Source organism: Mauremys reevesii, linkage group 8 (genome assembly GCF_016161935.1).
Source record: "Mauremys reevesii isolate NIE-2019 linkage group 8, ASM1616193v1, whole genome shotgun sequence".
In the NCBI taxonomy this organism is placed as follows: domain Eukaryota; kingdom Metazoa; phylum Chordata; order Testudines; family Geoemydidae; genus Mauremys; species Mauremys reevesii.
Window position 1 is genome coordinate 36464742 of NC_052630.1, and position 23540 is coordinate 36488281.

Below are 23540 nucleotides of genomic sequence, written 5' to 3' on the forward strand. Positions count from 1 at the left end.
TCCTTATTTACTTTCTCTATACTACTCATGATTTTATAGATCTCTATCATATCCCCATCTTAGTCGTCTCTTTTTCAAGTTGAAAAGTCCTAGTCTTGTTAATCTCTCCTCATACGGAAGCCATTCTATACCCCTAAACATTTTTGTTGCCCTTTTCTGAATCTTTTCCAATTCCAATATATATATTTTTTAAGATGGGGCAACCACATCTGCAAGCAGTATTCAAGGTGTGGGCGTACCATGGATTTATATAGAGGCAATATGATATTTTCTGTCTTATTATCTATCCCTTTCTTGATGATTCCCAACATTCTGTTTGCTTTTTTTGATTGCCACTGCACTTTGAGTGGATGATTTCAGAGAACTATCCACAATGACTGCAAGATCTTTCTTGAGTGGTAACAGCTAATTTAGACTCCATCATTGTGTATGTGTATATATACATATAGAAAGAGAGAGTGTGTGTGAGAGTGTTAGGATTATGTTTTCCAGTGTGCATTACTTTGCATTTATCAACTTTAAATTTCATCTGCCATTTTGTTGCCCACTCACTTAGGTTTGAGAGATCCTTTTGTAGCTCTTTGCAGTCTGCCTGGGACTTAACTATCTTGAGTAGTTTTGTATCATCTGCAAATTTTGCCACCTCACTATTTACCCCTTTTTCCAGATCATTTATGAATATGTTAAATAGGACTGGGCCCAGTATAGATCCCTGGGGGACACCACCATTTACCTCTTTCCATTCTGAAAACTGACCATTTATTCCTACCCTTTGTTTCCTAACTTTTAACCAGTTACTGATCCATGAGAGAACCTTCCCTCTTATCCCATGACTGCTTATTTTGCTTAAGAACCTTTGGTGAGGGACCTTGTCAAAGGCTTCCTGAAAATCTAAATACACTATATCCACTGGATCTCCTTTGTCCGCATGCTTGTTTACCCCCTCAAATAATTCTAGTAGATTGGTTTTCCCTTTACAAAAACCATGTTGACTATTTCCCAACAAATCATATTCATCTATGTGTCTGACGATTTTGTTCTTTACGATAGTTTCAACCAATTTGCCCGGTACTGAAGTGAGGCTTACTGGCCTGTAGTTGCCAGGGTCACCTCTGTAGCCCTTTTTAAAAATTGGCATCACATTAGCTATCCTCCAGTCATTTGGTACAGAAGCTGATTTAAATTATAGGTTACAGATGACAATTAGTAGTTCTGCAATTTCACATTTGAGTTCCTTCAGAACTCTTGGGTGAATACCATCAGGTCCTGGAGACTTATTATTGTTTAGTTTATCAATTTGTTCCAAAACCTCCTCTAATGACACCTCAGTTTGGGACAGTTCCTCAGATCTGTCACCCAAAAAGAATGGCTCAGGTCTGGGAATCTCCCTTACATCCTCAACAGTGAAGACTGATGCAAAGAATTCATTTAGTTTCTCCGCAATGGCCTTATTGTCTTTGAGTGCTCCTTTAGCATCTCGATCGTTCAGTGGTCCCACTGGTTGTTTTGTAGGCTTTCTGCTTCTGATGTATTTAAAAAAAAAATTGCTATTACTTTTGCAGTCTTTGGCTAGCTGTTCTTCAAATTCTTTTTTGGTCTTTCTAATTATATTTTTACACTTCATTTGCCAGAGTTTATGCTCTTTTCTATTTTCCTCATTAGGCTTTATCTTCCACTTTTTAAAGCAGGGGTGGGCAAACCTTTTGGCCCGAGGGCCACATCGGGGTTGCACAACTGTATGGAGGGCCAGGTAGGGAAGGCTGTGCCTCTCCAAACAGCCTGGCCCTCGCCCCCTGACTTCCCCTCCCTCAGAACCTCCAACCCTCCCTGCTCCTCGTCCCCTGACCGCCCCCTCCCGGTACCTCCGCCCCCATATAGCCCCCCCCCCCCAGGACTCCCACCCCCTATCCAACTGCTTTCTGCTCCTCATCCCCTGACTGCCCTCCTGATCCCTATCCACATCCCTGCCCCCTGACAGGCCCCCCGGGACTCCCACTCCCAACCCTCCCTGTCCTCATCCCCTTACCACCTCCCCAGAACCTCTGTCCCATCCACCTGCCCCCTCCTCCCTGACTGCCTCTCAGGACCTCCCTTACCCAACCCCCCCCACTCCCCGCCCCCTTACCAGCAGCAGGAGCTCGCAGCCGCGACACCCGACCAGAGCCAGCTGCGCTCCCCATGCTGCCCAGCGGGAGCGGTGGGCTAGAGTGCGGCCCGCGCGGCAGCGGTGGCTGTGGGAAAGAGAGGAGCTCAGGGGCCGGGCAGGATGGTCCTGCAGGCCGTAGTTTCCCCACGTCGGTTTTAAAGGATGCCTTTTTGCCTCTCACTGCTTCTTTTACTTTGTTGTTTAACCATGGTGGCTCTTTTTTGGTTCTCTTACTATGTTTTTTAAATTGGGGTATACATTTAAGTTGAGCCTCTATTATGGTGTTTCCATGGATTTCAAGAAGGCAGACTTTAGCAAACTCAGGAAGCTGGTAGGTAAGATTCCATGGGAAGCAAGTCTAAGGGGAAAAACAGTTTGAGAGAGTTGGTAGTTTTTCAGAGACAACATTAAGGGCACAAGAGCAAACTATCCCACTGCGCAGGAAAGATAGGAAGTCTGGCAAGAGAGCATGCTTGCTTGACCAGGAAATCTTCCATGATCTGAAACTCAAAGAAGAGTCCTACCAAAAAAAGGTCAAATTGCAAAGAATGAATCTAAACAAACTACACAAACATGTGCTGTGTTCCCTGTAAGCTGGGCGGTTGGGCGGCTGCCTACGAGAGATTCAAGTGCCATGCAGTTGATTAGCAAAGCCGTGCACATCCAGCCAGCAGTGTGTGTTTAGGTGCCCCTCCCCCCCTGCGGCTTTGCAGCCACATTGCTCCTGCAGCTGCTCCCAGGACCCTCCTGCTGGCTGCGCAGAGTGGGAAAAGGAGGGTACTGATGTCACGATGTTCCCCAGCCCCTGTACCCCATCTCCAGAGAGCAGGGTGGAGGGGACAGGGCTCAGGACATGCAGCAGTTCTGAGGTCTGAACAAGCCTTCGGGTGAGTGAGTGCCTTAAAGAGACAGTGCATGGTCTCTCAGACTTCCCCAGCAGCCAGAATACACTCACTCTCTTTCCCCCCTCCCCCTGCACATGTGGGGGAAGGGGAACATGGTTCAGGAGGAGGAGAGCTATCAACGAGTGCCTTAAAGAGACAGCAAACGGGAGGGCTTCTCTCAGAAACTTCCCCAGCAGCTCGCTCTCAATCTGTCTCACATGTCTCCCAACTCTGTTGTTGTTTGTTAGTTCTTGGTACTTCCTGCAATGCACATATATTCTCTGTAATTTTATTCTTTCAAAATGTGTTATTTTAGTTTTTTGACTGGTCTCTGCATTTCATAATTGTTATTTCTCTCAAATTTAATTCTTTGAGTAGCGAGTTCTAAAATTCCGAACTTGTCCTGCTGGCATGATTATCCCTATTTGTAACTTTTAAAAAATATACGTTATATCTAGGTTTTTTTGTTTCTACTGGTAGCGCACATCCACACATTACCTTGGTGCACATAACAAAATTTATTCCACACGTGTGGAAAAAATTAGAGGGAACATTGATGCAGGGACAAAATTAGAAAGGCCAAGGCACAAAATGAGATTAAACTAGCTAAAGACATAAAGAGTAACAAGAAAACATTCTACAAATACATTAGAAGCAAGAGGAAGATCAAGGACAGGTTAGGCCTGTTACTCAATGAGGGGGCGGGGGGAAGACAATAACAGAAAATGTGGAAATAGCAGAAGTGCTAAATTATTTTTTTTGTTTGTTTTCACCAAAAAGGTTAGTCATGATTGGATGTCTAAAACAGTGAATCCCAGTGAAAATGAGGTAGGATCTGAGGCCAAAATAGGGAAAGAACAAGTTAAAAATTACTTAGATAAGTTAGATGTCTTCAAGTGGCAGGGCCTGATGAACTACATCCTAGAACAGTGTTTCTCAGATGCAGCCACTAAGGGCTTTTCTTACTGCCACAGCCTCCTGGGCTGTGATGGGTGAGTGGGGGGCTCCCCCTCCCTGTTGCTCCTGGATGCACTGCCTTGATGTTGGTTGCTGGGGCTACCAGCAGGTATTGGGTCCTGCCCCCTCTGGAGTCACCTGGGGCACAATGCTGGAGGACCAGGCAGCCAGTGAGTTCCCCGCATTCCCAGGGGTGGTAGGGCTCAGGCTTTGGGCTTCAGCCCTGGGGTGGCTCTGGCTGCGCAACAGTGGGCTGCCCCAGGCTCTGGCCACACGGGTTCGAGCTCCATCCCTGGGCCCCGTCCTCCGGCCGCGAGGCTTCAGGCTCATGCAGCAGGGTTTCAAGTTCCAGCCCCCTGCTACCTCTCCCGACCCCCATCTCCCCTGGCCCCCACTGCCTCCCCAGGGCTTAATTTGTCCCTAAGCTTGCCAGGGCTGAGTAAGACTGCTGTGAAAAGTGATATTAACAAACATACAAGTATCACTTTTCACAACAGACTTACTAGCTAGCAATAAATATATACACATCCAAATTATTGTAATTTGTGCATATTTATTTGGTTTTCCTAAAGCTAATTAAGTATTTTATGGAAAAAGTGTGAGTGCGGCCACCAGCAAGAGTTGGTGGCCATATTCTGAGGCCACCAAAAATTTGTCCTGAGAACTCCTGTTAGAATACTCAAGGAGCTGAGTGAGGAGATGTCTGAGCCATTAGCAATTATCTTAAACTCATGGAAGATGGGAGAGATTCCAGAGGACTGGAAGAGGGCAAATATAGTGCCAATCTTAAAAAAACGGGGAATAAAGACAACCCGGAGAATTACAGACTAGTCAGCTTAACTTTAGTACCCAGAAAGATAATGGAGCAATAATCAAGCAATCAATTTGAAAACTCCTAGAATATAATAAGGTGGTAAGTAACAATCTCAACATGGATTTGTCAAGAACAAATTGTGTCAAACCCACCTAATAGCTTTCTTTGACAGGGTAACAAGGCTTGTGGATAGGAAGAAGTGGTAGATGTGGTATATCTTGACTTCAGTAAGGCTTTTGATACTGTCTCACATGACCTTCTCATAAACAAACTAGGGATATACAGCCTATGGAGCTATTCTAAGGTGGGTGCATAACTGATTGGGAAAACCATTCCCAGAGAGTAGTTGTCAGTGATTTGCAGTCAAGCTGGAAGGACGTAGCGAGTGGTGTCCTGCAGGGATCAGTTCTGGGTCCAGTTCTGTTCAATATCTTCATCGGTGATTTAGATAATGGCATAGAGAGTACACTTATAACATTTGCGAACGATATCAAGCTGGGAGGGGTTGCAAGTGCTTTGGAGGGTGAGATTAAAATTCAAAATGATCTGGACAAACTGGAGAAATGGTTTGAAGTAAATAAGCAGCCTTGCATGGATACAAATTTATATCTGTGGAACTGCAGTGCTCTCCCAGATACCGCAGCAGCGAAAGGAGTAAAGCACGGGGCCGCTGCTCCTAGGAGCCAGCACCCAGTGTGGCAGCTCCTCCTGCATGGCTGTACTGTCCCTCGCCCCCAGCCCTGCCCCGTCCCTTCCACACAGCTGTCTGCATCTCCTGTCTGGGAACGTGCGTGCTGCTAGAACACAGGGGAGTGCGACCAGGGACAGCTGCTGATGAGTCTAGTTCCCGCCCCAGTGGGTGGGCTTGGGGTTGGTACAGCCACGCCGGAGGAACTGCCGGTGCTGGGCGCTGGCTCTTGGGAGCGTTGGCCCTGTGTTCTGCTCCTTTTGCCGCCATGTTTCCTGGGATAGCCCTACAGATACTGATTTATATCTGCGGGTATAAATTTGTATCCACTCAAGGCTCTATAAATAGGATGAATTTCAATAGGGACAGAGGCAGAGTACTCCACTTAGGAAGGAACAATCATTTGCACGTGTACAAAATGAGAAATGACTCCCTAGGAAAAGGTACTGTGGAAAGGGATCTGGGGGTTATAGTGAATCATAAGCTAAATATGAGTCAACAGTGTAACACTGTTGCAAAAAAGGCAAACATTCTGGATGTATTAGTAGGAATGTTGTAAGCAAGACATGAGAGTAATTCTTCCGCTCTACTCCCTGTAGATAAGGCCTCAGCGGAAGTATTGTGTCCAATTCTGGGTGCCACATTTCAGGAAAGATGTGGACAAACTGGAGGAAGTCTAGAGGAGAACAACAAAGATTATTAAAGATCTGGAAAACATGAACTGTGAGGGAAGATTGAAAAAATTGGGTTTGTTTAGTGTGGAGAAGAGAAGACACGGGGGAGATAGGGGAACATGATAACAGTTTTCAGGTACATAAAAGGTTTTTACAAGTAAGAGGGAGAAAAATTGTTCTCTGTAACCTCTGAGGATAGGGCAAGAAGCAATGGGCTTAAATTGCAGCAAGGGAGCTTTAGGTTGGACATTAAGAAAAATCTTTCTAACTGTCAGAGTGGTTAAGCACAGGAATAAATTGCCTAAGGAGGTTGTAGAATCTTCATCATTGGAGGTTTTTAAGAGCAGGTTAGACAAACAACTGTCAGGAATGGCCTAGTTATTACATAGTTCTGCCTTGAGTGCAGGGGACTGGACTAGATGACCTCAAGGTCCCTTCCAGTCCTACACTTCTATGATTTTATGGTAGGAGAGGGAGAGTAGCTACTTGAGATGCCTCGGATGTGGGGAAGGCACCACTCCAGTTGGCTGCTGCCTTTAGTGAACCTTCTGTGGTTTGCTAGAGGGATATACCTGATCATATCAATCTGAATGGGGCTCTTCTTTGTGTTTTAACAATTGTGGATAGGGAATAGGTGGGGGAGAGGCTCAGAGACTGGCAGAAAGGTTGAGCAGAACAGTTATCTGAAAAATGATTGTGCCAATGTGGAAACTGAATTGAATCACAAGTGCATATCTTGTCACAACCTTAATTTTAGCATCTCCACTGGTGCCTAGATAAAATGTGCACATCATGTATGTAGAGGTCATATCCATGTGAAGAATTATTTTCCATAATTAATCCTGTATCCTTGAACATTTGACAGTGTCAGTGCCCATCTCCCCTGGAACTCACTTGAGCATTCTTAGTTTTTGAGCAAAAGACATTTCTGGAACAGATTTTTTTTTTAATGTTTTCTCTCTTCCTGTTCCCCTCCTCTCCCCTATTTGTCAGAGATGCAGGAATAGGAGAGTTGGACCTGAGACAGCTTTTCTGCAAATAAAAAAAGTAATGATTTTAAAGTCTGATATGTGACTAGGGCCCTACCAAATTCATGGTCCATTTTGGTCAATTTCATGGTCATAGGATTTAAAAAAAAGTAAATTTCATGATTTCAGCTATTTAAATCTGAAATTTCATGGTGGTGTAATTGTAGGAGTCCTGACCCAAAAAGGAGTGGTGTGTGGGCAGGGCCAGTGCAACGATATTTTGCGCCGTAGGCAAAACTTCCACCTTGTGCCCCCCACCCCTCCCCCCGGAGCATCACTTATTATAAACTTTCAAAAATGAATACTGCATAATGTGGCATTGTTCATTAGAATTAATACACATTCAGCTTGAAAATGTATTAAATTTCATTATTTAGTCTACATATTTAATGAAAATAAATGAATAACCTGACAGGGTCTGGGGCTGGCTGGCTTTGGGCACGGGGGTGTGGCAGGGGTTGGATGGAGACAGGGGAGTGCGGGGCTTGCTGGCTTCGGGCAGAGGGGTGCAGCAGGGGTTGGATGGAGATGTGGGGTGTGGGGCTAGCTAGCTTCAGGCAGGGGGGTGCGGCAGGGGTTGGCTGGAGACGGGGTGTGGGGCTGGCTGGCTTCGGGCAGGGCAGGGGATGCGGAGCTGGTTGGCGACGGGGTGTGGGGCTGGCTTCAGGCAGGGGTGTGTGGCAGGGGCTGGCTGGAGACAGGTGGTGTGGGGCTGGCTGCAGGCAGGGCAGGAGGTGCGACAGGGTGTGGGGATGGCTGTGGGCAGGCAGGGGGTGTGGGGCTGGCTGGGGGCAAGGCAGGGGGTACGGCAGGGGCTGGCTGCGGGCAGGGTGGCAGGTACCAGGGCCGTCACTAGATATTCTGGGGCCCTACGCAGTCCCCCCCGCGGGGGTGGGTGTGTGGTGCCCCAGGCCTCTGGGGGGAGGAGTGGGGAGGCCCCAGGCTTCCGTGGGGGGGCAGGTCTCCGGAGGGGCGGGGCTGGCTTGGAGGGCAGTGGGGAACCACTCCCCGGCGGCGTGGCTGGGTCTGGGTCTCTGCACTTCCCGCTGGCGAGTGCAGGCCCGGCCCTGGTGCAGAGCTCAGGGTAGGGGCGGGGCTGAGCAGGGGCGGGGGCCCTGGGGAAAAGCCAGAGCAGCAGGGAGCAGCACAGCGCCCCCGGCAGCTGGAGGAGGAATGACATCACTTCCTGGCCTGCTGGCCGGAGCTGATCAAAGCCGCAGCGCCCCCTCACACAGTGGCGGGAAGAGTGTTAAGCGTTTAGCCGGTGCTGGGTGAGCATCCCAGACATTTTGGACACCGTTTTTTGGCACCCTCAAATCTTGGCGCCCTAAGCGACCGCCTAGTTTGCCTAGTGGTTGCACCGGCCCTGTGTGTGGGGATGTCACAGGTTATTGTAGTGGGGGTTGCAGTATTGCTACTCTTACTTCTGCGCTGCTGCTGCTGGTGGTACTGTCTTCAGAGCTGGAGAACGGTGGCTGCCTGCTCAGAGGCCATCTCTGAAGGCAGAGCTGCCGCCAGCAGCAGCAGCGCAGAAATAAAGATGGCAAGTTATGGTATTGCCACCTTTACTTCTGCACTGCAGCCCACAGAGCTGGGTCCTCAGTCAGCAGCTGCCACTCTCTGGCCACTTAGCTCTGAAGGCAGCAGCACAGAAGTAAAGGTGGCATGATATGGTATTATCACCCTTACTTCTGTGCTGCTGCTGGTGGGGCGCTTCCTTCAGAGCTAGGCACCTGGCCAACAGCCACTGCTCTCTGGTCGCCAATCTCTGAAGGCAGAACAGAAGTAAGTGTGGCAATACCATGACCCCTCTAAAATAACCTTGTAACCCCTCTGCAGCTCCCTTTTGGGTCAGGACCCCCCAGTTTGAGAAACACTGGTCCATGACACGTTTTTCATGGCCACATATTTGGTAGTGTCCTAGTGATGACCTTGCAAGGCTGGAATCAAGAGCCTTATCCCTGTTTTCCCATTGAAACCCAACAGTCACTTCTAGTCATGGAAGGACCAGGGATACAACTGTAAATGTGAAATGTTTATGCACAGAAGATCTATTCTAGGTTATTCTTAAGAGGTCATAGCTCACCAGAAATACGTGCAGTTGGTCTCCTGGTATTTCTGGTATCTGGCCTTTTCAATTGAAGGAATACAAAAATTTCAGTGCCTGATTAATTTTTTGTTAAAGTGCTTAGTTTTTCTACAACTTGTATTCTGTGTATGCCACACTTAGTTGGAATATTCTGTATAAGTCACTTTGGCTTTATTTCTTGTGAATAGGGCATCCATCTTACAGTCATGTTAATTAAACCTCTATTCCACACCATCATGTACTCTGTGTGTACAGGTATAGACATATGTGCACACACATCTTTGTATGTATTTATCTTTCAAGAGTATCTCAGTCTTAGGTTTGTCAGCATGATCTTTTGTAGATTCAGATTATTGACTTTGAGAGAAATGTCACATTTTCTGTAGTATTGGGCTTTGTCACTTGGTGTTTATAAATACTTCTTTCCATAATTTTTAACACCCCCCCCCATTTGTCTCATAAATGGAAAATGGGGATTATTATCTCAAGAGCTCACTAAGCTTTCGTTTGTGCAGAGCCATGAAATCCTCTGCTAAAAGGTGCTGTACAACTGCAAAGCGTTATCTTCGTACACCAGCCCTTCTGCTCCTGGCTGTGTGTACAGAGGAGGTCATTGGAGTGCACTTTTAGTGCGCTTGCTTGTCGCCATGGCCCAACAAGCCACATAATTTCAGCTTTGTCCAGGATCAGTCTTTTCTTGCTGCTGGTGGAGTTGTGCAGTGAAGCCTCACATTTTGTTTCCCTTGCAGACTAAAAACCTGGACTTCCGTCGGAAGTGGGATAAAGATGAATATGAGAAACTTGCAGAGAAACGGCTCACGGAAGAGAGAGAGAAGAAAGATGGTGAGTAGTACGCTGACTCCAGGTAGACTGTGTTACAGTGATTCACCCAGCCCCTTTGAATGTGAGAGGGAAAGCAGCTGGAAGCAAATAACAGGAATTCAGGGCCAGTTTGTCTTTTGTTCCTTTTCCTTTGCTTGCCATAGAATATAATCCAGTGGGGTTTTTTTTGTTGTTTTAATAAAAAAGAGGCCAGGAACCTTATTCCTTCCCTTTTCTATTCCATATAGAAGTGGAGGAATGATCAACATCTGGAAATGGGAAGAGCTCAAAGTGTGGCCCAATTGGATGACTGAGGATTCTTTAGCGATCTTATTAATTATAAACTATCACTTACTCTACTGTTCCCTACAATGCAGGGAAGAATTACTCTTTAAAAAATGGAATCCCAGGATGAACCAGATGGCCCAATGGTTCTCAATGGCCTTCTCCACTGTGGGCAACTTGTGATCCATTGTTTTAGGTTCCCAAATCTTTCTGAAGAAGTTTTGTTGTGTGTTTGTTTTTGGTTGTTTTTAGGCAAACCAGTTCAGCCTGTCAAGAGGGAACTTCTGCGGCACCGAGACTATAAAGTGGATCTGGAATCCAAGCTGGGGAAAACCATTGTCATCACCAAAACTACCCCTCAGTCAGAGATGGGAGGGTAAAGCACCTTTATTTTTTTTCCAGGCTATCATGCGTTCAGATCTTAACAAAGAAAGAGTCTTGGGATAGTGTTACGTGCAACTAGGGTCATGGCAAAGCAAGGAAGCCTTATAGAGTGCCAGTTTTTGTACCTCCTCAGCAGCACAGGAGGAATACTTTTTAGTTACAGCAATTTCCACCAGCTTCTATATCATGTCAGATCTGGAAATTAACTTTCTGGAATTATGGCCAGAAGTGCAGCAGTGCAAACTTCTTCTTCCCTTACCACCCTACATCAATGTTTATCAACCATGCTCTGGAAACCTCCTCCAGGCAATCTCTATAGCCTGGTCAGTCCTTGACTTCTTGGCTAAGACCGGCAATAAGAAGCCAGTTACATATCAAGATGCTTTTGTGATCTAGATACGTGTCCACTAGAAATGGGGCTGAGACCGGTTTGCGTCACAGAAATCCCCAAAGGTCTCTGCTGTATTAATGACTCTTGTTTACTATTGACAGGTGTTACATTTCAGCTAGTGAAAGGCTCTTTAACCCATCCTCAGTATTCTGAGCCATCATGTGTCTGGAACAAGGAGCTTTTAAAGATGGCCCAGAGTAATAATAAGCATTTCAGTGGCCTGTTGTCAGAGGAAGGTAGCAAAAGGTACCAAGAGAAATGTATGGATGGGGGAGAGAAGGGGTTTCCACTTAGAAAGGGACTGACTGAAAGCAAAAATAAGCCATCGTACAACTGAAAGATGGTCCAGTTTCTCTTCCAGCTCGTCTCTCACCCCACCTCACCAAAATGTGGGGAATAGGACCTGGGAGCAATCACTTCAGACTTTATAGGAAGTGGGTCGTGATTCTACTAGTGCACATTGTTTCTTGGACTCTCTATGTTGTAGATAACTTCCCTTTCGCCCTGGGAGAGGAGGTACTATCCCAGAATCAGGCTTATCAGAGTCCAGACAATACAGTTCAATGCTCCTGTGTAATGCTGGACTCATACTTACCATATTTCTGAATGCTCAGCATACTATTTAGCATTGTAGCTTTCTTTCGGTGCAGTATTTTTGAGTCTGGGGCTGCTGTCTGGAATTGAACCAGGCCCAGGTGAATTTCTCTCTTTAATTGGCGTGAAAGGAAAATTCTTGCAGGATGAATTTTGTCTTGTGCTTTGGAGCTGATCCCTTCTCTCTTTCTCCCCAGATATTACTGTAATGTATGTGACTGTGTGGTGAAAGACTCCATCAACTTCTTGGATCATATCAATGGCAAAAAGCGTAAGGATAACATATTTTCTCTGTGCCATGTTGCGTGATCATTAAAATACTGTTACAAGCCTTTCCCCTACCAAATTTACTTCCTTCTGTGTAGCCAGGGACTACAGTGTCAAGTGTTGGCACATATGGAAATAAATGCTTTTGATATTAGGATTTACTCAACATTTGCTGGTGAAGGTCATGGAAATGCTGCCTCATCTCCTGACAACTTCTCCATGGTGCTGGAGGGCACTGGTGTGAAATGAGCTCAGGAAAAATTGCAACAGTTAAGCCCTTCATTGGACTGGGAGTGAGAAAATGCTTCAGAATTTCTGTTGTCAGAGAAACCTATTGTCAGCAAGCTGTGCAGTTCCTCAGGGAACTTTAAAAGTGGATGATAAGTATCATTGGTGTGTCAATGTTAGAAGGAAATTTCTAAGGAAGGAATAGGGGATAGGTCCCCTCATATCTAGATCCCTTTCTTAGGGGGAAGTGGAGCATAATAAATTCCTGAGCTCTGATACCAACTCTGAGCCAGTCTCCCTCCATGGCTCTGAGCAAAGTACTCAACCTCTGAGTCTGTTTCCTCATCTCTAAAACATGGCTCAAATGCACAGGGGTGTTGTGGGGATTAACTACTTTGTTTATAAAGAATTATTGAATTACCTTGTAGATCCATACTGTGCAAGCCATGTGCTGGGCTCCTGTTGATGACAACACAACCATTCAGGAGGTGCTTGTGCCTAGGTGGGATCAAAAGGTTCCATGGCATGAAGTATAAAAAGCTATCCCCTCATCCTCTGGGCCAACTGTCATTTCCTTTTTCTATTTGTGTGATCATTCCTGGAAGTAGGAACTCCTATTCTCTCAGCTTTATCTTCTGGTTAGTTTAAATTTAACATTGGCTTAGCTTTCCTATTTTATAATTAGGTAGAGCTGTAGTATTGAATTTTTAAAATAAATTTGTAGTGACTGAGCAATTCTGTTGGTCTTGACTTCATTGGAATTGCAGCTGACCCAGAATGAGAGGCTGGATTCACAAAGTATGCTTCTTGCTGAGCAAAATATCTACTGTAGATCAGCCTGTTAGTGAGTAGAGTGCTTAGGAGAGAAGTACTGTCCCAGCGGGTGTTCATCTTGTGTGGCTTTGTCCCCCATAAAGCATGATGGGAGTGGAGATGGAGGAGGATTTGACTCCATGCCCTTGCTCTTCAAAACTGATTAATTCATCAGTGTCTAAGTCCTCAGGTGGGAGCCTGTGTTCTCTGCCTTTGAGATCAGCATTGTCCAGACATTAATCAGAGGCCATCATCATCAAAGCAGGCACAGATATTGTTTTATCCAAGGAAGCAGGGGACAGTGTTGGGATCCATCACTTCAGGTCGGAAGTGAAGGAGAGCAAGACAATACCAACAAGCTTCCATTTCTCCATTTGTTGATATGGAAAACAAGTGGTGGAAAAGGGGAGGAGGGATAGCTCAGTGGCGGGAGGAGGGATAGCTCAGTGGTTTGAGCATTGGCCTGCTAAACCCAGGGTTGTGAGTTCAATCCTTGAGGGGGCCACTTAGGGAACTGGGGTAAAAATCTGTCTGGGGATTGGTCCTGCTTTGAGCAGGGGGGTTGGACTAGATGACCTCCTTAGGTCCCTTCCAACCCTGATAGTCTATGATTCTATGAAAAGGAGATCTCAACATCCTAGTCCAAAGTGATCAGTCAAAGAGTTCTCAATCTTAGTCCTCAGTCCTGAGTGTAGTAGGAAGAGAACCTGAGATATAAACCCTTGTATTAGAGGCTGGGTATGAGGCCTGAGCTAAAGTAGTGGGTAACCTTTGCTGATATAAAGCAAAGTTCTGGTCGCTGCCAAAGAAAATGCCTCCCCCCAAATCCTAGTGCCCTAGGCGACCGCCTAGGTCGCCTAAATGGTTGCACCAGCCGTGTCCTTTTTGTAAGATCCTGGGAGAGTTGCTGGTTGGGAAGGGAGGTTGTGCACAAGGGGATCTCTCTTATATAAACTCATTCACAGAATGAAGTTTGATCTAGTCCGTAAAGCTGGATGCAAAGTGAAACTGCCTAGTATCTCTGGACCACTCTGAAGCTGTTTTCAGACTCTTGTGCCTGAGCTTTATACTGCTCCTTAACTGCTGCTGGCATTGGTGGTTCCAAAGCAATCTGCTGCCCCAAGGCATGTCCCAGACAGGCAGCAGACTATCTGGCAGTGTGGTGTCAGGAAGCCAAGAATGCATGGTGAATTGGCCAGGCAAAAGTGCTTTGGAAACACTGCCACGTGGAAACTTGTTCATAATCAACTGCACTTGTTATAGAGAGCTTTGAATCTTCCCTATTCACTCTCTATGAATTAGTTATTTATAATTATATGTCTTGGTGTTTCATTGGAGGATGGGCAGCGCTTTAATCTTGCTGCCTGCATTTTACCAATGACTAGAAATTCCCTGCTTAACACTGAGCTTCTACAAAATGACACTGATTTTTGGTCCTGAAGAGGTCTGCTGCCTGGCAGAACTTAATTCTCATAAGTAGTGTCTCCCACATCAGCACTCTACATCTCTCCAGTCACTTACACCTTCCGTGGACAGGACAGAGTTGGATTTCCATTCAGAACTCCTGACATTTCAAAATATTTGGGATGGGGTAGGGGCTACCATCGTGGCACCTTTAAAGGAACAAGTCAGCTTGTCACACTTGTGTGTAAATATTTTGTTTACTATTATTATGAGTACTGCCTAAGATTATTGTAACTGAAAAATTAGATGTGCCTTTCTCTCCCAACCCCCCTTTTTTGTTTACATGTGAAACTGCTTCTTTACCAAGTGCTGTCAAGAGCACAGTTTCCCTTGTTTAGTCATGTGGTTTCCTGTTTCATTCATAGATTCCAAGGCTGTGATCATCATGTCTGACCACCTGTATAACACAGGCCAGAGAACTTCCCCACAATAATTCCTAGAGCAGAGCTACATGTAGCTGTATTAAAATGCATATTGTTTGCTTGTGCCCAGTTTACCAAGCAATCCGGCTTGCTCTGAGTCAATGACTTGTCCTTTTTATTTATTTACTACTCCCCCAGTTAAATAGTTTAGCTTTTCTCCTCATAGACTTATAGACTTTAAGGTCAGAAGGGACCATTATGATCATCTAGTCTGACATCCTGCACAATGCAGGCCACAGAATCTCACCCATCCAGTTTTTGTGTCATCTGCAAACTTTATCAATTATGGTGCTATTTTCTTCCTGTTGTTTGTGTGGGTCTTTCACACAGACATGGAAGAGAGAGAAACAATAAAAAATAGATGCAGGTGATTGTAAATCCACACACATTGGTTTGGGGGCTCAGGAGCAGGTGTGGATCTTAAATCTACATTTTAATTTTGAATAGGTTTTAGATCAGTGGTCCCCAAACTGTGGAGTGTGCCCACTGTAGGGGGATGTGGAGAAACATTAGGGGTGTGTGGCAGAACCTGGGTCAGCCTCCCCGGGTTCGGGGAGGAAATGCCACCCCGCCCCACTCCCAGCTGAGGTCCCGGTGCAGCACCAGCCCTGTTCCTGACTGCAGCCCCTGGGCCTGGCTCCCGAATGTGGCTCCAGGTAGGGAGGGGGCAGGAGTTGGACCAAAAAAATGTGGGGAACCACTGTTTTAGATTGTGGAAATATCCCTTTAAAACCCATCACCTGTCAGACACTGCAAACTGCACAGAATATGGAAACAAGGGACTAAGATGGAGACCAGAGCTCTAATTTGCTGTCTGGTAGCACAGAGCTCTACCAACAAATCACTGGTGGGGCATTTTTCCCTAATTGGTTTTTTAGAGGTTGCCCTTGTGAAGCATTGGCAGTGAACGCATTGGGAGCTGGATTTACTGTTGCCCTGTTAGTGCGAAGTGGGTATAAAGTGCCATTAATCAGAATGGCAGCATTTTACATCTGCTTTATACTTGAGTAAATGATTACACAAAGTACAGGGCAACACTGAATTGGGCTCTATGGTGGCACTGGAAGTGGGTTGAGGAACACTGGTGCAAGGGGATGTATGGGCAGGGGCGGCTCTAGGATTTCCGCCGCCCCAAGCAGGGCGGCACGCTGCGGGGGGGGGTCGCCGGTCCCGTGGCTCTGGTGGACCTCCTGCAGGCATGCCTGCGGATGCTCCACCAGAGCCGCGGGACCAGCGGCCCCTCTGCAGGCACGTCTGCGGGAGGTCTACCGGAGCCGCGGTCCCAGCAGACCTTCCGCAGGCATGCCTGCGGGAGGTCCGCGGAGCCGCCTGCCGCCCTCCCGCTGGGACGCCGCCCCAAGCGCGCGCTTGGCGCGCTGGGGTCTGGAGCCGGCCCTGTGTATGGGGGTGGAATGGGAATTGGAGGAGGTTACAATGACACTGAGTGTTGAGACTTCTAATTTTGGGTCCTGGAATAGGCTTTCTGCAGATGTTTAATGAGTACTGAAGTAGAAGTAACATGGGTGCTCTCTAATAGCCCTGTCCATTCCTGTCCCCTCCAGATCAGAGGAATCTGGGCATGTCCATGAGGGTGGAGCGCTCCACACTTGATCAAGTGAAGAAACGCTTTGAAGTGAACAAGAAGAAAATGGAGGAGAAACAAAAAGATTATGACTTTGAGGAGAGGATGAAGGAACTCAGAGAGGAGGTGAGGCAATGGCAGTATTGCAACAATTCATTCATTGAAGGAAGCCACCACGTGTCTAACTATCAAACAAAAATGTGCAAAGAATGTTGGCAGCAAGCGCTCGCAGTACACAAAGATCTCTGCTGGGTTAAAAGAAGGTCTTCTCTGTCTCTCTCTCCTCCCTCCCCCCCCCCCCGAAAAAAAAGTCCTTTCTCTGAATTGTCAGAGCAGTTGTTTTCAGACAAAACTGTAATCTTCATGTTCTCAGGCATAGTGACGCTGATCAGAATATGTAACATTCAATGTATCAACTCCCATAACCTGAATGTGATCTCAGGGCTCAGAAAGTAGTAATTAAAGCTGACTTTTCATATATTTCCTTGTAGTGCTGCCATGGTTTCTGGTGCTGAGGTTAGAAGAGGAACTTCTCCTATGTTGTTTACTGCATCTGTGCCACTCCCATGGATTCCAGAGCTTTAGGAAGCTTGATATGTGCACACAGGAACTCTGTTAAAATCAAATGCCCCATGTCACTTCCCTCCCTCTTGAACATGTTTTAAAAAAGGCAAAAGCAAAGCCCTGTAATGAAGATTTGCCTCCAGTTTCATTTCAAAATAACCAGGAAAGCTCTTCTGGGCGTTGAAAAGCATCTTGTACATGCCTGAGCAATTTTAATAATTTTATTTCCTATGAATGGTCATTACAGAAAAAAATGCTCCTGGTACGTAAGGCTCCCCTGCCACCTTGGTTTCCAGATTCTCTGAGCTTTATTCTACAGTATGGGTTATTCACAGGGCCACCAATGCAATCCTAAAACACATCCTCCAACTGTACTGGCTTGGTTGGGCCAAAGCTGGTCAACTGCAGGTTTTGTTGCTGATGAGCCAAAGGAATTCTTATTAATCTATTTAGGGAAATACAAATGCAGAGACATATTAGGGGTGCAGGAAACTCCTTGGGATGAAAGACTGATGAAAATCTACATCTTCTAAAAAAAAAATAAACGGTAGTATGTGACACCAATAAGCTGCTAATTGTGGCTGTCTTAGACTAAATCCCCTGTGTTGGAGTTACAAAGCGATAAATGTGCAGGTGGTGAAAGACCTTGAGCTCCAGCACCAACAGGAACTGCTGCTGAGTTGGGAGCTGAAGTCACACTTCTGTATACCCCTAGCAGAAGTCTGGCGCCGTTCCAGGGCCTGTGATCTTCATAGAATGAAACATTCTGATTAGAGCAATGAAAACTCTTTGAAGCCAACCTCTCCCCTCCCCCCCAGGCCACTTAGAACTCAGCTTATGTTCCACTGAGCAGCTGTCACTCTGCTGCACCAAAAGCCATCAGACAGTGACATTGTCTGTAGCTGTCATTCGGCACCACAGTTGTTGGAACAGGGCATCAGTACAAGATAAATGTCTCCTGTTTTAAAAACCACTCTCCTTTTGCCTTGATTAATTTCTGATTAAGTCTTTGGCATTTGTTTAACAGGGGAAGCTGAGAATCACACAACACTGCTGTGTATAATCCTCTTGCAGTATAATCCTCTTAGGTGCAATTTACCTGTTAGGGTCACTGGACCATGGCCTTTCCCTGTGGGAAGCCACTCTGCTCCAAGTCCACCATTTTCCTTCCATCCATTGTCTGTTCTTCAGACAGAAAAGAATCCTGTCTCCCTGTGTTGGTGATAGAAATTAGGCTAACTGATAAGTGTCCAGACCTCCTATCTTAAAGGGTTTGCAGTATAAGAAAGTTAGACTCACACTGCATTTCTTTCCTTGTACTGCAGGAGGAAAAGGCCAAAGCCTATAAGAAGGAAAAACAGAGAGAGAAGAAGAGGAGGGCAGAGGAAGACTTGACATTTGAAGAGGATGATGAAATGGCAGCCGTGATGGGTTTCTCTGGCTTTGGCTCTACCAAGAAGACTCACTGATCAGCTCTGGACTTTCCCCTTTCTTGATAAAGATTGTTTATACCCCCAGGACTCTGGAAAACTCTTTAAAGACTTGACAGAGAATTTGTATGTAATTCTCCCACTAGACGTTGGCTGGAGGAGTTGGGAAGCAATTCCACGCTCAACCTGTGCTGCAGAACAAGCTCTGTTCCCAGTCATTAGTGCCCTACTGCCTGCAGAGATACCATAACCTTAGCCTTGCTGGCAAACCTCCAAATTCCAAATAGAGACCTTTCAATTAGCCTCTTCTCCACAAACTCCCCCTGTCCCATCCTGCAGTAAATTCTGTGGAGTTCTCATGGTTTCTGTCTTTGATTCTTTTCATCTTTTGTGAGGAGTCTGCAAGCTGAATGTTTCTTCTGGAAACCCCATTGGCCTTTAGCCACCTCATCCTTTGTACTAGTCCTGGCTGCTTGTCACTCTGTGTTCTGTGGCCTTGTGTGTGTGCGGGGAAACATTCTGTTGGGTACCTTTTAATGTTAAACTAATAAAATTCTGTACAGATGGTATGGTTCAGGAATTGCTTGTCCAGCTGAGAAATGGGTATACTTTTTGTTTGCTTAAAATACAGAGAATTCTTTACATTTTTTTAGATGTGTAACTAAAGGAATTACACTGTAATGAGTGTTAAATATGGATGGTATAGGTTGAATTTTTATTTCTTTTGCTGAGAAGAGCTTGAGGCTTTTTGGACACTGCGTTTGCTGAAACTTCTTTTTGTATTTTATCTGCAATGGACTCTTTTATTTTCACTGTTTTTCCTTGTGTTCAGTGGTGTAATCACAATTTCTTTAGTGTAGGTAAGAAATACCTTTCTGGGATTTACCTAGGATAGAGCTAAAGGGAAAACAGCAGAGAAATATGTGGAATTTGCCTAAAATAAATAAATTTTTGTTGGAAACTATCAGATTGTTTTGTAGGGAATCTTGTTTTGTTCTTTTTAAGTGAGGACTTGAGAACAGAACAGGTAATGGCTTTCGAAGTGTGTGTTTGGTGTGTGGGTTTTCTTTTTTGTGTGGGGGTGGGGGTGAGGGGGGGAATTGTTGGGTAGGAAATCCAAGACTGGAGTTTCTTGCCTCAGCTATAATAAATGGACTCTAGTATATAATGGCCATTGTAGTATGTCCCTAAATATTTCTTATCTTATTTGGGGCTTTTTATTTCTCATCTTGCATCTGGTTGGGGACCTGCTTTCTGAGCCACTTCAGATCTCCTATTCCCCAAAGCCTTTTCATTGCTCCTTTTATTTACTTCAGTCCAACCCTCTGTGACTCATCTGCTTTTTCCAGTTAGGAGGATTTACATCTCATGTCGCTGATTTTCATAGTGCCATCCTTTTTATATTGATGGGATCATTGTTCTTGCTGCTCTCTGTACCTTTGTGAAATCTCAGACTCAAGGAAGGGCTGCAGTGTATTTAGCCTTCTCTTTCTAATACACACAGAATAAATCCTGTAATGCTTTTCTGCTGTTTTTAATTCCTTAATTTTAGACTGCTGCCAGCTTCATTGCCTCGGATATTTCCACTTCAATTCAGATTATAATCCCCATTGAAGATGCTATTGAAATGATATACAGCCAGTAGCATTGCCAGCTGAGATACAACTGTCCTTGGTGATTTGACCCTTGAAACTCAAAAATCCTTTTACTGTGGCTCAGAAACGTCCTCAGTGCACAAAGTGGAAAAATGAATTTCATTCCAGCCACGTACCTGTCCCTGTTTAAACCAAAGCACAAAACTACATTTAAATGAGTGAGAGAAAGGAAGCTTGTGATTGTACCCTCAGTGCCTGTTGGGTGGGGGAGAAGGGATTATGCTGCCATGTAGCTGTTTCATGCACATTAAAAGTTTAGGATGTTTTAGATGAGATTTTTACACCAGCCATTTTACCCTGGGTAATGGCTTTCCAGCCAGCTACGGCCCTTCAATCTTTTGCTCAGACACATTTGCAAACCGCTCATGACTGCAGACTGAACTAATTAAGTTTGGTTTGTGCTGATGAAAAGCAGCATGGTCCAGTGGACCATGGATAGAAGTTGGCACCAGGGCAGATCTCCTGTGTCCCTGGTACTGGCGCTGTTCTTGATTTGCTGCATAACCTTGAGAAAAGTAACTTCACAGGTAGGCGCCTCCATTTCCCTTTATGTAAAACGAGCACATGCTGCTATGGGGATTAATTAATGTCTGCATAGTGATTATGTTGTAGATTCCCTGCCCCCAAGACACACAGCCCTCGCTCATTGGAGCAGGCAAAGAGGGTGGCATAATCTCTGAAGGAATAGTTGGCAGTGCAATGGGGCAGGGTTGTGGCCATGCTCTGGTTAGTCCAATTAAAGACATTACGTCACCTAGCTTGTCTCTCAGATTAGCACAAGACAACTGAGGTCTAGGTGAGTTATTGACTCAGTTTGGTAGCACTTGCAGATGTGGCCTGTAAAGGATTATCAGACTAGGGCTGTTACTTTAGTAGTGGGAGAGCTGACCCCCAGTGTCACCGTACCTGGCTATCTTTGGGTGTGTGCATCCTACTTCAGTAGCAGGGATGGATACAGCTGTCTCCCAGCTGCCCTGGAGAAGGGGGAAATCCCTTGGCAGAATAGTTGGGGGAGGGGAGGAGCTGTTTTTCCTTTGCATGATTTCTTCCCCCTTCTGCATTAAAACCCTTTTACCTAAACCTAAGCCTGAGGCCATGTCCCTCTGCTGGGCCTAAGCTTCCGCCTACACATGCCAGTATCTCTGCCTGCTTCCTCAGTCCCAGCGCTGGGGCTATGCTCTCAGGGGGAGGGCTCTTTGTCTTGGTTACTTGCTGGGAGCAGTGGAGTGTGCAGTGGCAGAGATACAGGCTTGTGCTGGATTCCCAGCAGCAGGAGCTGCCTCCAGCCAAGGATGAAAAGCCAGTTTCATGGGAGGAAATAATATTTAGCAAAAAAAAGAGATGATAATCCCCTGCACTGAGCATTAACCCTCTGCTCTCCTGCCTGCCTGGCATTGAGCATTAACCCTTCATTTCCCTCCCTCCAATCCCCCTGCACTGAGCATTAACCTTCTGCTCCTCTCTCCACCCCCACTCTGAGGAGTATTAAACCCTGCCCCTGTTGGGGTGATACTCCCATGGGGATTGGGGGGAGTGCGACACGGCCTTCCTACGAGGCAGAAAATGCGGTCTCCAAGGTTTAGATCTAGCACAGGACTGGACATGCTCCCTCCCGACATAGCCATGCACAATGCCTGCTTGCCTCTTGCAATGCTGGGGGTGATGGCTGCTCCTCACTCTTCCCCAAGCCTTTGTGCCACCTTAACTACCCCCAAGGAAGCTGGGAAGGTATGGAGCTGGGAGGGGAGGCCCCCTGCCATCACTGGCCACCCTACTCCCAGGGCTTAGGGTGCCTTTCAGCAGAACTCTCACCAGCTTGGACTTGGACATGGGGGGGGGGGCAAGGTTCACAGCCCCATCTCCTGCCCTCTCCGCTGCACCCCCACCCCATATTTGCATGTATTTTTCCTTGATGCTTCTCTTCACCAGATCCTATAGCTTCCCCAGGCACCTCTTGCTTCCCGGCTGGCTCTAACCAGCCATTACTTCATAAATGGTCTGGCTGAGCAAACTCTGCTGGGATTTCAAGTCCTGTGGGCGCTGCCCTGGCTTTCACCTCCCAGGAGACCATTGGGAGCCCTGAGTCAGAGTAACCGCCTCAGAGGAGCCAGTCGGGGCCAGGGATTGACCCTGGGAGCATGAGGAAGAGTGGAATTTGCACCTGTAGAGTAACATTGTAGCTGGGTTGGTCCCAAGATATTAGAGAGACAAGGGGGGGGGGGGGGGGTGAGCCAGACCTGAAGAGCTCTGCGTAATCTCAAAAGCTTGTCTCTCCAACAGAAGTTGGGCCAATAAAGGATATTCCCTCACACAGCTTGTCTCAGCTCTATAGTAAAATACACAATAGGTACAGCTGGAGCCCTGGCCAAAGCGGAACTGCACTGAAGGGAGGGGTGCTGTGTTAGGCAGGGGCAATGACCAATTACCCGCCTTTCAAATACCCCCTCAATCTATTGTGATTTGTGCCAGCCCCAGTTCTGTAGCCCTTGCTCAGGCAGAGCTACCGCTAGCTTTGCCCGAGAAAGAACTCAGGGCTTCAGGATGTGGCTAGCTGTAGGAGATTCTCTTACTGTTTAATGCAATGAAATATTTATAGGAGCACTTGGAAAAGCATATAGGCTTTTATGCCAGCCTATGAAAAAAATCAGCTTTCACTCTCTCTCTAGTTCATCTAAGCCATCTATCCCAGCACTTATTCTGGCCTCATAACCATGATAGCTGAGTGCCTTACAGAATTACATAGATCTGCCCTGTGGTCTTGTCACTGCTGATGCTCTCCACACAGTTCTCCCCACAAGAGGGCAGAGTGGATATCATTATTAATATTGCTGCTGTGAGAAAGCTCGGGCGACGAGAAGCCCTACAAAACGCTTGCCAAGGGTGAGACAGCTGCTGTGCTGCGCTGGCTGCTTATGACACTAATCAAAACAGCCTTGCTCTTACCTTGTGATTCCACATCTGTTTGTTGTAACCACCTTGTGTGTTTAATGTTCTAGGCAGACTGTAATCTCTTCGGGGCAGGGACTTTTTTGTGTTATATGTGTGTACAGCACCTAGTGCATATAGGGCCCTGATTAGGCTACTACAATACAAATAATAACCATAATTCATGTGTTTTGCCCTGCAGGAGGTGAGAGTTGTGGTCATTGTGACTTCTTGGGCAAGGGAATTCTATACGCTGGAACCATGGCCCAGCTTTGCAAAGGTATTTAGGTGCCACAGGTAGTGCTAGCCCATTGGGATTCTAAGCAGGAATATTTTTGGTTCCCTCTACACAAACTAAAAAAGAGAATAGGGGGCCCTCTTGAGCTGCTCAGGGCCCTAAACCATTACTTAGTCTGCTTATACCTAGTGCCGGC

General features: G+C 46.3%; 1 protein-coding gene across 2 annotated transcripts in view; it reads left to right on the forward strand.

The window, feature by feature from the left end:
• The window catches only part of ZMAT2 (zinc finger matrin-type 2), a 25714-nt gene extending 5664 nt beyond the window's left edge, over positions 1–20050 (forward strand). For both annotated transcript variants that reach the window (XM_039485170.1, XM_039485169.1), the window contains exons 2-6: positions 10030–10123; positions 10640–10763; positions 11954–12027; positions 16513–16658; positions 18422–20050. In XM_039485170.1, the coding sequence (XP_039341104.1) occupies positions 10030–10123; positions 10640–10763; positions 11954–12027; positions 16513–16658; positions 18422–18565 (582 nt within the window). In that variant the 3' untranslated portion in view covers positions 18566–20050. The remainder of the gene's footprint in view (positions 1–10029; positions 10124–10639; positions 10764–11953; positions 12028–16512; positions 16659–18421) is intronic.
• Positions 20051–23540: the final 3490 nt, after the last annotated feature.